This window comes from Scleropages formosus, chromosome 18 (genome assembly GCF_900964775.1).
Source record: "Scleropages formosus chromosome 18, fSclFor1.1, whole genome shotgun sequence".
Classification (NCBI taxonomy): Eukaryota; Metazoa; Chordata; class Actinopteri; order Osteoglossiformes; family Osteoglossidae; genus Scleropages; species Scleropages formosus.
Genome location: NC_041823.1, coordinates 12,412,294 through 12,427,679, shown reverse-complemented (window position 1 = coordinate 12,427,679; position 15,386 = coordinate 12,412,294). Strand labels below are relative to the sequence as shown.

General features: G+C 40.9%; 2 protein-coding genes across 5 annotated transcripts; both read left to right on the top strand.

The window, feature by feature from the left end:
- Positions 1-207: 207 nt before the first annotated feature.
- cbx3b (chromobox homolog 3b) lies at positions 208-4,848 on the top strand. The gene is made up of 5 exons (XM_018740639.2): positions 208-538; positions 1,508-1,653; positions 1,852-2,011; positions 2,818-2,972; positions 3,272-4,848. The coding sequence occupies exons 2-5, from the start codon at positions 1,514-1,516 to the stop codon at positions 3,393-3,395; spliced, it is 579 nt and encodes a 192-aa protein (XP_018596155.1). The 5' UTR covers positions 208-538; positions 1,508-1,513; the 3' UTR covers positions 3,396-4,848.
- A 1,691-nt stretch (positions 4,849-6,539) lies between these two features.
- snx10b (sorting nexin 10b) lies at positions 6,540-14,063 on the top strand. Of its 4 annotated transcripts, none has more exons than XM_018740581.1 (7): positions 6,540-6,627; positions 9,750-9,794; positions 10,788-10,874; positions 11,281-11,381; positions 11,736-11,834; positions 12,771-12,986; positions 13,472-14,063. In XM_018740581.1, the coding sequence occupies exons 2-7, from the start codon at positions 9,765-9,767 to the stop codon at positions 13,527-13,529; spliced, it is 591 nt and encodes a 196-aa protein (XP_018596097.1). In that variant the 5' UTR covers positions 6,540-6,627; positions 9,750-9,764; the 3' UTR covers positions 13,530-14,063. The 4 variants fall into 4 exon arrangements, with proteins under 4 accessions (XP_018596097.1, XP_018596099.1, XP_018596100.1 ...); XM_018740583.2 differs by lacking the exon at positions 6,540-6,627 and adding an exon at positions 7,016-7,979; XM_018740584.2 differs by lacking the exon at positions 6,540-6,627 and adding an exon at positions 8,902-9,128.
- The last annotated feature ends 1,323 nt before the right edge of the window (positions 14,064-15,386 follow it).

Genomic DNA, 15,386 nt, shown 5'->3' with positions numbered 1-15,386 from the left:
ACAAGGCAGCGACGTGTGCTTTCCACCCGTGTCCCGGACACGGTTCGTTTTCACAGCCTGCTGATATAAACTTGTCAGTTATCGCCCAACAACGGCACCCACTGCCTTCATTGTCCTCCTCGTAAGGACAGCAGCGAGTGAGCGCAAAATGTGAGGTGCCCTTCCTTCGCAGCCCTGCCCCTGGGCTGCTGCTGTCAACAACGAAACCCCGGCCGCTGTCCCCCCGGTGCGGGCGCTCCGACCCTTTCCCCGGAGGAACCACTTCCTCGGAGCCTTCCATCCGGCCGCCGTTAACTCCTTCGCGGACAGCGGCGGGCTGTCCCTGAGTGACGCGCTGTCCTGTGCGTGTTGTGTGTTGTGTGTGTGTCCCGGTGGAGTGAGGATGAGCGCCTTTGTGTGCGCCTGCAGCGCCCTGCTGTCGGAACTGTCTGATGAAAGCTCCTTAGTTCTGCTCCAAACTGACTGAACGGAATATCATCAAAACTCATTTAAGCAAAAAAAACCTTAACTGCTCTGTACAAGCGCCACATATCCGCCGGTAAATATGCGAACACGCGGGCGGCCTTTGCTTCGCGGCTCACGAATCACACAGACAATAAGTGGCGCGTTAGCAAACAAGCTAAGAGCGCCGTTAGCTGCATTAGCACATTGTTAGCCAGCGGAACGTAGCTAATGCTAACTGGCTAGTCTGCAAGTCTGGCAGCTTGAAACAAAAAAAAATCTGCGTTCATTTAAAGTTTTCAGCGCATATCAAAGGGTATGCAAAGGCTTTAGTTAAGTGCAATTTCTGTAGCTGTTTGCTGTTCCACTGGATTTACAGTCAGTGTTTAAAAAAGCTTGGGTTCGTGCAGACGGTTGAATACGTGCTGGTTGCTAACCGGTCCGTGTAGCTGTCTAACTTCGCAGGTCTCTCACAGTCACACCCCAGTCCCACTGAAGGCACAGAGCGAAAACTCACCTTTTTACCTATACTCTCGTTGATAGTGATCGCTAAGATAAATTACCGACATCACATCTCTAAACGCATTCATTCAACAACCGGTTTTCGATGCAGACAGGAAAGTTTCATTTAAAGCCTCCTCATATCAAACTGAAAAAAGTTTCTGCTCCATTCATTCTGCACACGTCATACAGCCCATGGTTCTGTGGAACTGCTGTTAATGTAAAGATCCTTCTAGAAGAAAAATTAGATTAACGCAGTTTTGTGTCCTCCCGAGTCCTCCAGAACATAATCATATCTGTCGATAAAAAAGTTCCATCAGTGAATTTAGATAATAAATGGACTGTGTTAAATGGTATTTGCATCATTCCTTTCGCATTATCACCTGGCAGACATAAAATTTATTCTCAACTTCAGTTAATTACTTAAATTGGTTTTTTAGTAATTTTATGACCCATTTCTTTGCGTTTAAGACATCCTTCCAAATTTCATGATATATGCAATGAAAATCATATTTTTTTAGTTGCAGAAGGAGATGGGTTACAGTGTGGGTCTTTTGAACTGCAGTGAAACATGAGGAAGAAGCAGAATGTAAAACACAGGAAGACGGAGGAGACCACAGTCGTTCAGGAATTTGTTGTGGAGAAAATCATCCAGCGCAGAGTCGTCAATGGAAAAGTGGAGTACTTTCTGAAGTGGAAAGGCTTCACGGAGTAAGAGCTCTTGTAAAAACTGATGTGCTGACACTAATTATATTAATGTGTTAAAAATAATTAAGGTAAAGAAACATAATGTCAGAGTGTACACCCATGTCTTAAGTGCACACTACCAGTAAAAGGGGATGATGCTGTATGTTTGCTGTTTGTGTCTCCTACAGCTTCTCAGTGGCATTATTGCTTGTTTCTCCACAGTGCTGACAACACATGGGAGCCGGAGGACAATCTTGATTGCCCTGAGCTCATTGAGGAGTTCCTTAGGAGCCTGCCTGGCCAGGGAGACCACAATGTGGAGGACCTGCAACTTCCAGAAGTACCACAGCTCACAGAGCCAGCTGAACTGGATAGTCAACCGGTCAGTTCCTCTCTGGGCGCAAGCCTGGAAAGCGAGGAGTTAAATATAGACAGTAGGACTGGGATACAACATCTGAGTCATAAGGGCATTTGGAACAGATCGACTCAGCTCCAAGGCTGAAGGGTGTAGACATAATCACAACTTTTGTGTGGTGTATACTTAGAGTGCAGACAGCGTGTTCCTCAGTTTGTTTGGAAAAACACATTAAAATAGCCTAAGATGTCCTTCACATAGCAGGAACTTCTGATCAAGGACAGTAACATAGTCTTAATCCACCAACTATTAATACAGCATCTGAATAAGTAGAATTCCTGAGAATAGAAAAGGCATAGAGTAAGACAAGGCAAGGTGGTGTCTTGGGGCCATGAAAGTTTCACCATCTTTTGTAATTTTAAATATTCTAACAGTAAGGGAGCAGGTGATGTAGTGGTTTAAGTTTAGAGTGGTTAGAGCTGCCTCCTTGTGTTCAAAAGACCCAAGTTGGAATCCCATCTGCTGTAACACCCTTGACCAAGGTACTTACCTGTCATTGCTCTAGTAAAAATTACCCAGCTATATAAATGGGTAAATAATTATAAGCTACTTTGGAGAATAGTGTTGATGAAATTAATAAAAACAAAATAACAGGACATCTGGACACTAACATCAGAGTCTGACAGTACAACTCTTGTTAAGTAGATGTCAGCACATGGGTCAATGATGTCATAAAGCTGGTTGTCAGTACTTGAATGTTGTTGGAAGTGATGTCAGTGTGGTGGCAATGATGTTAGCAAGGAGGGGTCATAACATTTTCTTTGTTCTCACAGACCCTCCAGCAGCCTTTGGAAGAACCACTACAGGGTGTGCGGGAACCTGGAGATCAGGAAACCGGGTCTCCCACGGGACTTGTCCCCCAGTATGAGCCTGAGTGCATCATTGGCTCCACAGATCGACAGGGGGAGCTTATGTTCCTAGTCAAGTGGTAAAGTTCCTAAGAGTTCCTAGCTAACTGAAGATTATTTTGTTTGCCATTGTAGTGTTACAGTACACTGTCCTTAATTAACTCATGCATTTAGACATCAGCTTGTAAAGCAGATGAAGACAGAAGTTCGATATTTATTTTAGCTTTTTTTGGGCATAGCTCATACTTTTATTCAAAGCAAATAAAACATTTCTTAATTTTTAAAATAATAATGTTGAGTATTTTCTAAGGGCAGTACACTAAGTTCCATCCCGAGACTTAAAGTAGCATTGTTAGATATGTGGCTTAACTTTTCACAGGAAAGGCACAGAGGAGGTGGCCTTAATGTCAGCCCGTGAAGCCAGCGCAAGGTGTCCCCAAATTGTAATTGCTTTCTATGAGGAGAAACTGACCTGGAACTCAAGGGACGATGACCAGCAGTGAGAAGAGACAAGTTCCTTCATCACCAAAGATGAGAGAGTTGTTAATGCTGGGAAATGCAAAGGCCAGATGATCCAAGTGATCAAGTGAACTTGACACTTAATGGCAAATTAAGCTATTTCTTTCCCAGTATTTCCCAGTATGTAGCATAACCAACCACTGTGGAGGTTTGTGTTGGTGGTTTTTCTCTAGAGTAGACCTCGTCTGATAAAACTATGTGAATGTAAAATGAAACCTTTGTTGTATTTTGTTGAGTAGGTTTTGACAGTACAATTCTGTAGGTCAGTAAGACATCTGAGAAATTGTGATTAAGTCTAGGCACTGAGTAAATGTCTGAATCATGACTTACTCACTAGATTGTCGCCTGTGCTTGACTTTGAGTCATTACATTTTTTGGAAAACTAGCAATGGGTTCCAATGTTAAAAATGACTCTGAGATCAGTGATGAAAATTGCTGATTTTTTCAAAATCCTTTCTAAAAGAAAAATTAAAAAAACAAGTATTATGTATAAATTCTCTGCATCGAAAACTGTAATTAAAAAAGAAAAAAGGACACAATGAACCACAACAAATTGCAGCTATATTGACCTTTTCTTCAGGTTCGGTTGGAGTTCTCCACAGATTCATTCTCTGATAGCTCTCTTTGTAATAGTGTGGTTTTGGGAGTTATATGTGCACTGCTGAGTGGTTGTGTTATAAACCCACCTTTATACATGCTATTTAAGTCAGAGGCATTTTTTTATTATTTAATTGATTTTAGGAGGGAGGTGTTTCTTTTGTGATTTGTTATATTCTTTCTTGTGTGTGTGTTTTTGTTGACACTGTCTGTGTTGCTCATCTTATACCAAATAGTATGCTAAATAAACACCTTAATCATTTCAGGACTCACGGCAGTGATTAAAATGCAGAGTCCATTATTGAAAGATAATTATTAAAAAACAGTGTTAAAGTATTATTTTATACAGTGGTAGCCAGAACTTGAGTAGATCTGCTTGGTATCAATCTTCCCTAGGCAAAAAAACACAGAAACTGCTTATTTGATGATTGGAAATTGGTCTTATGGATTGGTGAGTCAGAATTTTATGTAAAACACGGAAACGGTGAGCATAGGAATTGTGCCTGTGTGGTTTCCACTCTCCGGCATGGAGAGGCAGCATCATGATGTAGAGTGGCTTTGCTGGGTATAAAGTTAATGATCTTTGCCAAGTCCATGTCAGTTTTAACGAGCATGAATATCATAGTACACTTCAGAGGTATGCTGTTGTGTCAGGGTTATAGCAAGTGGGGCAATCCTACATTCTTCACAAGGTAACAGCCCAAAACTATCAACTTTCATATCATAAAGAGACTCAACTTGTGCTTTGCTCAGCCTGATTTGATAGCCAATGGAAGCTGTATCAAACACAGATCTTTTGGAACTGGGGAAATTAGCTGTACACATTTACTGTAAAAGCCTTGGCCAAAGGGTAGACAGTCATTAACACCTCAGTCTATACTCATGGTCTTTTGTGTTTTGGCAGAATTAGAATGTACATATATGAAGATAAGGTAGTACTTATTTGATATGTCTGTGTTAGATTAGAAAGACTTAATTAGAAAACAGTCTGTAGAGTCTGTAAAGATCACTCAAAGGAAATGTTATCTGGGAGTTTTGAAATAACATACACAAGCAAGTTAATTGTGACTGTTAATCTGTTTCTGTATTGTGTGGAATTTCATGGTGTTCTCGGATCAGGATTTCTAAGAATAGTTTTTTGTCCATGCAAAGAATGGAAATGTTTTTGTTTCTTTGTGTTTGTCATTTGTCACTTGATGTTCTTTCTTTGTTTTAAGGAACTGTACGCTCATCAAGAAGTGCTCCAAAACCTAGTGTGTTGGATAAAAGAGGAATTAAATCTGGAGATCTTTGAAGTGAAAGGAATCCTAAAGTGCCTTAGTGTTTCTGGAATAGTGGCTTGCGTTATTTCAGTGTTTAAATTTACATTTATTTATTTAGTAGATGCTTTTCTCCAAGGCGACTTCCAATAAACTCTATGTAGTGTTACCAGCCCACACACCTTATTCACCGCGGTGACTTACACTGCTAGATGCACTACTTACACTGGGTCACTCATCCATACATCAGTGAAACACACTTTCTCTGTCACTCACACACTATGGGGGAACCAGAACAGCATGTCTTTTGACTGTGGGAGGAAACCCACACAGACACATGGAGAACATCCAAATTCCACACAGACTGAGCAGGGATCAAACCCACATTCTCTTGTTCCACCCAGGCGCTGTGAGACAGCAGTGTTACTCGCTGTGTCACCCATACACATATCTGTAATCCAATATAGATTTTTTAGATCTTATTACATTCATAAAGCAGTTAAATTTCCAGGCTATTTTACCACCTGAGTAACCATAGCAATTGGGTGCTTATCAAACATTATGCATATGGTTTGTGATTCCAGTAACATGTTTTTCACTGAACGAATGAATTCTTTCACAACATTTTTGGGTCAGCGGTGTGAGTTGTGAAATGAAACGAAATGTTCAGTGAGACTTGGCGAAAGCACTAATAAGCACCTGTGGCCTAGGTGATAAAATAATGAAATGCATAAGCCCATAAAAAACTCTTCACCACTCCAGTTACACCATTCCTAATTGATCATTAGTCCTCCAAGGAATGACCATGAAGTTATAGTTCGAAATTAACATTACCTAATGACCTGATTAACACATTTGGGGCTCTGGAATGTCATCAAAAATAAGAACTGGAAACTAAGAACACATATCTGTATAAGGCATCATCTGATGCACATTATTATATGATCAGCACACATAAGGGGTTATTTTAAAAAAAGTGACTACAAACAAGCCCCAGCGTCCATTTCTTGAACGTCTGGCATGATCTTGTTTTGCTCACAGACTGTTTAAGCAAGATCTAGGGATCGAGTTCAACTTTTCTTTTGGTCCCCACAGCAACTCCAACTAAGCATGTGATACTTTTATACGGGAAGGTGTTTCGCGGAGCAAGACAGCACGAGGGGGCTCGAACCCGCAGCCTTCAGGTTCCCGTTCCTGTCTTCGCGTCCTGAGGGAGTGAGTGAGTGGCATTGAGTGCGTGTGTGGAGCGTCACGCTGAGGAGGAGCCGCGAGGAGCCGCGAGGAGCCGCACACGACACGTCCGGAACTCCGCCCACCCCCGTGCACCTGTTCTGAACGGCGCTCGTGCTCCACACGGCAGGTAAGTTACCGGCTTCGCTTTCGATGTATGAACCGCGATTTATTAAACCCCCGACTGCTTGGCCAAAATAATCGCTCAGGGCGTCGGATTAGCGGGTATCCCGGTAATAACGGCTCATTGATCATGAGGGCGGAGAGAAGTCAGAAGAGGCCGCCCGGTTTTGACAAGTCACCTTAGTCTAGACTCCGTGAAACGAAACAGCGCAGCGCTTTTACACTCGTGGTAGGATAGAAACGGTCAAAAACAATAATGACACGGTTCATCTGTGAGGGAATTCAACCGCTTCCATCCCATTGTCTGCGAGATAAACTGGTCAAATTGATCGCGCTGATGAATGACACCGCATCTGTGTGTTCAACATTCACATTGTTAACACGCGATGCGGTGGTCCCTTTTTATATTTTCATTTTTAAACAAGCCGTCATTCAAACGAACGCGTTATGCTGATATAATAATGTGTATATGTATATGTGTGTGTGTGTGTGATCCCAGATCTCGTACAAGAAAGATGACACACGTTGCACTCAGATGATTTTCTTCGGCCCGCGCAGGTCTAGTATTTGTCAGCAATTTTAGTTTCATTCATAAAATGTAGCGTACCGTCGCAGATAGGCTGCAGTCGCTTGTATTTACAGATAATTTATAGTTTATACTATAGTGGAATTAATAATGCTACAGATTTGAATCGCGATTCGCGATGGTGCATTGTTGTATTTCAGCTATTTCTGATGTCTGTTTTTTTTTCCCCCTCCATCATTTTTCCTCCTTCGGGACAGTCAGTGCCACCACCTATGTCTACAGTTACGCCGTCCGAGCTTTAGACAACAGTGTTTTTTTTTTTAAAGAATAAACGAGCAAAAGACGTATTTCCGAGTGTGAATGACTGAGCTCCACGAGCCGCCGGGCCGGAGCGCCTAAATCTCGGTGACAAAAGTGAAAAGGCCGGGCTGAACCGTACAATGATTCAGTCAGTGTCGGTGCTCTTTATTATATTTCCTTGTACATTTTCTACGAGTGATTACTTTGTGTTTTTCATAAACACGCTTATTCTATGTATATATACTATTACTGTTTTTTGTAAGCAGACCCAAGCCTGTTACCACATCCCAGGGCTTATATGGTAACCGTTGCGCCATGCATTCTGGAGTCTTATGCGCAAACTGACGCTCCGCTGTTTTTTATGGAAATACAAGTTCAGCACTTGCTCCATGGTTGAGTTACCGTGTTTGATTTATTTGTGCTTTAATCAACACTTCTACTTTTTCTACTGTCTATGGAGCTGGGGTAGGATTCACTGGCTGGGTGATGATTCAGTTCCGGAATGAGCCCCCATGATTATGGAAGAATAAGAGGTGATTCTTTAAAAAAAAAAATAAAAAAATAAAGCTTCAATATTTCATTGGGCAAATTGTGCAAAATGAACAGCTTCCTGAGATTTTAAGGCAGACCGTGGTGGGCCATTACCTTGGACCTCATGGTTCCATAGTCTAGTAGCAAGAACTGATTGAATGCAAAGCTGGCACAACCAGCTGTGGGACATGAAGTTGTAAGGAAATGATTTGCTGGCCTCAGTGATCTTAGATGACCAGTGGCTTTAATTACTGTTTGCATACAGAAATTATATACTGTATACAGTAATGGATCAGAGACAATGGATGCTGGAGACTACATCAAAGCGGTGAGAAGAGGCTTGAGAGTTTTTACGATGTGGTCTTCCCAAGATAGGAGATTGGTCTTTTAATGCTAATTATTGATAACCCTCATTGAGAAAGTTACTGTGTCACAGACATGTTAAGGGATATAATGGGGGAAAGATCCCCTGATGTCTCTCTTTCTCCTAATGTAGTGTACAAATTGTATTTCTCTGAGATGTTCTGTGCATCGCTTTGGAGAAAAGCGTCTGCTAAATGAATAAATGTAAATGTACCTAACGTGTTTCTTTTCTGTATGCAGAGTATCCCTGCACTGTAATCTGTAATTCTTTGCTGAAGATTAAATTAAAGCTTTACTTACCCACATTAGCAGGTAGTATCTGTACAACCTAAAATTCTCGCTAAACCAATTGATGGGTTCTTTCTGTTATTATGCAACATAGTGCTTAATGCGGTTGAAAATGAACACGTTGATCCAGTTGAACTGAATTGCATCAGAATGTTATTTCCATAGGGGGTTAAAAACATCTAACCATAAAGGATCTAGATGTTTCTCTGAGTCAGAATATAGTGACTCACTGTAGAATAAATCATTGTGTACTCATTGTCTGAGGCTTATAATAGATTTAACTGTTGGAGTAGAACATGTCTATACAAAGTACAACGGGGCTTTGGTCCCAACAAGGTTAGTGGGGCTGCAGAGCTTGTGAGATTCTGCGCACCTCATTTTTCCTGATACGGTCATGAGTCACCTGGCCTGGAACTCAGTAGCCTTAATGGGGTGCAGACTTTGAAGTATTATGTTTTATGGATTATTTTCTGGCACTACACTGATTTATGGCATGAAATGTAAGTACCTCTTCACTCTGCTAGCATAGTAGTGCAGTTAGCCTCGGTGTAACTGGTGTAACTGGTGTAACTAGCACTTCCACACAATCCTAACTTTTTTCTGCAAGGCTCCACAATGTCACATGTACCAGTGATTGGTATCTGTAACACATGGCTAAAGTCACACTTGCAGATTCAAACAAAAATCTGGGCCCTATGCTAAAAATCATACTGCCATGATGAAATTTGACTAAGTTTTGTTCCTAGCATTTCTTTTACGGTCTTTGGACGGTGACCAGAAATCCAGTAGAGTGTCTGCAGTGCAGGTGTGGGCATGTTCAGTGGCTTTCTGGAGTGATAACATCACAGTTACCGCTTTCTGCTTTTACTCTGACGAGAACTGGGAATTTGCACGAATGAAATAAGAATAGTGTATTCTGTGGAAAAACAGCCTTTGTTCTCCTCAAGTGATTTCGATTACTTCTGCATCAGTGTGTCTGTCGGTGAAACGCTGGTTGAATGAATGAAGCTCTTGAAGTTCTGCTTGTTCAGTGTTTCCTTTGCTGTAACTGAGCTCTTGCTGTGGCAGTCGGTGTGTTTACAGTCCACATATAAGTGTCTGATCATTTATCTTTTCTACAGGCCTGAATCTTGGGAATGGACAACAGTATAGATAACTTCAAGCAGGTAAGGCTTTCACCAGACTGGATTTTAACCCAAATATGACACTTGTTTGCTGACGTGACTTGCCGGACGTGGACAGTCTTTACTCGATTTCTGAGAGCTTCAGGGTGGAGTGGCCTCGTGTTGTACATTCAGATAGATGTACAGGTATCTAGTTGTACAGATATTCGACAGACTGACAGCACGTTCCTTTTTCCCATCTTGCGTCACGCGCTCAAAGGATAAGGGTTTGAACCAAATCGAAATAATTGATATCAAAAATGAACTGGATTTAAGTTTTTAAACATTTGGTTCCAGAAGTATTTTGAGATTTGTTTTCACTGGAAGTTTGCTTTTTAAACAAATGGTTGATATATAATGTTAGTGAAAATTCAAATATCCACCGTGGATGAATAACGCCAAGCAGGAAGAGTGAGACAACAGTGACAGGTAACTGTCTCACCAACCAGCTGTTTGTCAGCTTGCAGTTTCATTGATACTTCTCCTTCCAAGTGGTCTCACATTCAGACCCATATTTCATCTTCATTATCTTTATTATATTATTAGTGTTTACAGTTGAAGGAAAACAAAGAAGTTACTATAATTTTAAGTCAAATGGCTTTTGATGATAACTGTCAATTCTTGATGAAATATATGCTCAATAATACTTAAACATTATTGTGTAATTATTATTCTGATTGCTGTAGAAGTTCACATTTATAACTACTATAATAATAATATGACATATTTTTCTTGATATTTTTATTGATGTTTACAAACATTTTTGAAATTACAGATTTGATGATCTTTTTTAATATACTTTTAGTTTCGGCATCAGTATTGAGACACTGAAGTATCAACACTTAAGTCTCCCGTGAGTCAGTTCTGTCACTTCCCTTTTCCCTTTCATTAAAATCTGCCGTTGAGGCCCTTCGGTCCCCTTAGTTCTTGGTCAGGCTTTCACAGCACGCTACTCAATAGAGACATATTTAGACAGAGGCTCTTATGATTCTGCAGGAGTTTATCAACGTCTGGGTGCGGGATCCTCGCATACAGGGGAAAGACTTCTGGCATGCCCACATAGATTATGAAATCTGTATACATGTAAGTACTCAAATGGTGCAATTTTCTTTGGTTAGATTTTAAGGCCACTAAAGCAGCTGTTGGAATCTGTCTTGGAATGTTTCTTTTCTTAATACAATATCTTATATTATTTAATGTAATTTTCTATGAATTTATTTAGCTTTTTTTTGTATTTGATATATTATACGTCATTTTTATTGTCATCAGATTTTTCAGTTGAAAAAAGTTCTGTAACATACGAACACATGCATGGTTCTCTCAATTGTTTTTGATACTAAATTTCAGAAAAATGCCCAAGTATTGAAGGATTAAAGTCTCATAATGTGTTCAGGACTGAATTTTAGTTGTATAATTTTTATGTTATAATTTATTTTGATTATACAATTTTTTGGACACGGTGTTAACAGCCCACCCCCATTCCCTGTAGACCAACAGCATGTGCTTTACCAGGAAGACCTCCTGTGTAAGAAGACGTTTCAGTGAGTTTATTTGGCTCAGACAGAAACTACAAGAAAATGCTCTCCTAATGTACGTACTCCCAATATTTTGTCTCAGAAAGTACATCTGTACTGTAGAAGTGCTTTGCTGTAGTTAAAACTGGATCTGCAGGAAAACTAATGACACTATTGAGGTTTAGAATTAAGGAAATGAAACATGAGAAATTAAGTGCTTGCACTACCATGGAAAGACTGGTGTCCCTTCCAAGATACCCCATGAATCTAGGATAAGCTGCAGTCCGCCACAACCCTACACTGAACAGGCAGTTTCAAATATTACTGCAATTAATGAGTTTTATTTAATATTTCTGTGAAAGCATTTTGCTGAAGAGAATTTGGGCCTTAAAATAAAAGGTAATGAAAGACATTGTATATTGTCTCACAGGGAGCTACCAGATCTTCCCCGAAAGAATCCCTTCTTCAGCCTGAATAATTCTAATCAAGTCAACCAGAGAATGAAGGGGCTGCAGCACTTCCTGGAGGTGTACGTATGCCTTTCATATTTTGCATAAATAAAAACATAGTCAACTGCTTTAAGTGATTTCCAAGCGCTGCATGTTAAAATAATACAACACATGCAAATAAGACCGCAGTATGATTCCAGTAAAACCGGTTCAGTTTCCTCTTTGTGAGTGCTGAACTGTTAACTTAGTATTGTACTGGGGTAAGGAATAACATAATAGAGCAATTAACTTACAGCTGGAGGACACAGGTTTGAATCACACCTCCTGATGTAGCACTTTTGAGCAAAGCTTTTCCCTGAAATGATATGAAAGTAAAAATTACCTACCTATACAAATGGGTAAATCATTGTTAAGTATCTAGCTGTACAAACCTGGCATTGCAAGTCACTTTGAAGACAATCTCCTCTAAATGTAGAAATAATAACACTTTCAAGTGGTGGTTTCAGCTAGATTGTAAGACTATGTAATTAGTGACCTGAACAGGATTTACTTTAGACATTTATATAAATCTGTTCAGATAAACATGTATTTGCATAGATTATGGATTTATGAAACATACATGTTGGCAAGAGAGACAGAACAATTGAAATGTACAGCCCTGGTCCCATAAAAACACCAGTCTTCTGTGTTTCGCACTAAATTGCAGCTCTGGGTTCGAAATCAAACACTGCTAGCTTGTCTTCAGGTGATAAGCATTAAGATTTAATAAAAAGGGTAAATATTTCTGAATACTTGCTATTAAATGAGGAACATTTTTTCACATCCCTCTATATACTGTATGGTAATTTTGTCATGGAATTGTTTTAAACAGATGCCGTTCCTATTATAGACATTAAAATAAATTTGACATGGTAAAGGATCTTTCCCGAGTCAACTTTCTGTTGACTGTTTCCGTTCGTTGAGTAAACACTTTCAGCGTGTTGAGCGCTGCTCGTCTTCCTTTTCTCTCCTCGCAGAATCCTGCAGAACCCGCTAGTGCTGTCTGACAGCTGCCTGCACCTCTTCCTGCAGTCCCAGCTGAGCGTCGTGCAGATGGAGGCCTGCGCCGCAGGGCGGACTCACTACTCTGTCGCTCAGGCCATCCAGAACTGTGGAGGTGGGATGCAGAGGTTTCGCTCCCAAGAAGACCTGCCGGAGCTGGCGCAGGACTGCTGTGACTCCGACTGTGAAAGGTGCCGTACGCGTGTCCAAACTCTCAACTTTCATCTGTTGGAACTTGTGTTCATTTCAGAGTTTAGGATATTTTCCATATTTTTCAATGGCTACATCTTTAAAACATGCTTATGAAAAATTATCTGCACATTAGAGTTAAACCGCTCAGTAGATACCTGCAGGAGTGTGTCATTGGTAATATTCCGTTTATTTCAACAAACAGTTGCACTCAATACAAATGGATGGACTCTAAACTTTTAAGACAGACATTTTTAAAAATTAAAAAATATTTGGGCCTTGTAGCCTTCGTAACATTTTGGTCGTTATTTCTTCTTAGCACATGTGACTACGATGACTCGGCACAAGCAGAAGGAACACCTTAGTATTATTCTTTGAGAACGGATGGAGAAAGGGCTTTGGGTCCATTAGAACATGGGCTCGCTGCACGCTCCTCTGGCGATTGCCTTATAGGTATCTGTAACCTTTCTTCTCTTCTCATTGGTAGCACTTCCTCCTCAGGCCTGGGACTTAGCTGTGACATTGACGTACCCCACGCCGACTGAGGAAGTAAAGACACCGGCACCGTGCGTGATCACAGATCCAGCCAGGGTGAGCTTGTGTTGGCCTCGCCGCTCCGGGAGCAGCAGACTCACCCCTGCTCCTTCACAAGTCATCGCCTGTCAATTGTAGGCGATCCTTATGCTGCTGTACCTTACTCTTGTGCACAAGAGTGGTTTTGTCAACTCCAGTGTTCTTTTAGGCCTTATTTTTTGCCTTTCACGTCATTGTTATTACATTTTTTGTCACCTCAAGTGGTGTGTTTTGTAAATGTAAACGTGTATCACAGTTGTGATAGGTCTTTTTGCTGCTATGGCTACTGCTATGCTGAGCACATTCAGGACCAAACTTGAAACGATAACCAAAAACTACCATGAATGTCTGTAGTCATAACATGTGGATTGTTTTGATTTGTCCCGCATTCTAAACAACTCATGGTTGCTTTTGGGTGGTTCAGAAGTGTATGCTGGTAAAAGATGACATTCTGAAGCTGTTTTTTTGCTGTTAAAAGAGCTTGGACTTTGTGAATAAAAGCTGCCAGCTGGACTGTGTGTGTGTACTTTTGGTTCCTCTGTCATTTTAACAATCATAAACAAATATTCTTGGTGTTTTATTGCTTATATCTGGAAGCTAGAAAATATACACACACGCGCGCGCACACACACACACACATTTTCTGAACCGCTCATCCCATATGGGGTTGCGGGGAACCGGAGCCTTCCCGGCAACACAGGGCGTAGGGCCGGAGGGGGAGGGGACACACCCAGGGCGGGACGCCAGTCCGTCGCAAGGCACCCCAAGCGGGACTCGAACCCCAGACCCACCAGAGAGCAGGACCAGGACCAACCCACTGCGCCACCGCACCCCCCGCTAGAAAATATATTTAAAATAAAATAAAAAATCATATAAATAGCTTCCTGAATACTCTATGGCAGATGGCTCTAGAGTGATGTCACATAGTAATGATGGGAATCACACATAGCAGAAGTACAAAAGCAGAACTGTTTGCCAATATTTAGATTTTTATTAACAACAAAACTTTTCATTAAAGATGTCATTTAGAAAAAAAGTTTGAGAAATTGTGTGGGGAAACATCCATTCGTTTTCTGTCGCCAATTGTCCCAGTCAGGTTCACAGAGGTCAAGAGCCTATCCTGGAATCACTAGGCACAGGGCTAAGGTAGGTACACCTTGGATGGGACACCAGTCCATCACAGGGTAGCCACACACACTCACTCGCCCATTGACATACTAAGAACAATTTAGTCACCAGTTCACCTGAACTGTGTGTCTTTGACTTGTGGGAGGAAACCAGAGCACCCAGAGAAAACCCACAAGGGGAGAAAATGCAAACTCCACACAGACTGAGCTGGATTTAAACCTACACCATTTAAACCAACAGTACAGACGGTGTGAGGCATCAGCAATACTCTCTGCACCACTGTGCTGCTTTTATTAGGTGAAATAAAAGAACAATTTCCTTTGTATGTTCATAAAAATACATAAATTTGCCTTAATTTTCAGCTTCACAACCAGTCCTTGTAAATGTTTTCCATAAACACTCCACACAGACTCCTTGCTTTGCAAACTGTTGGAACTCACAAACATGTTATTTAACTGCATTTTTTTCACTTACATATTTTCAAAAATTTATGTGTATTGTGGAGCAGAAGAAACCCGTATCAATACAGCCGAGGGTGGATGTCAGTAAAATGCACGCAAAGAGAATAAGAGTATAACATTTACTCATTTAGCTAATGATTTTCTCTAAAGCAATTTACAGCATTAAGCCACTTTAAATTACTGACCCATTTATACAGTTGAATAATTTCACTGGAGGACTTTAGGGTAAGTACAGTACAG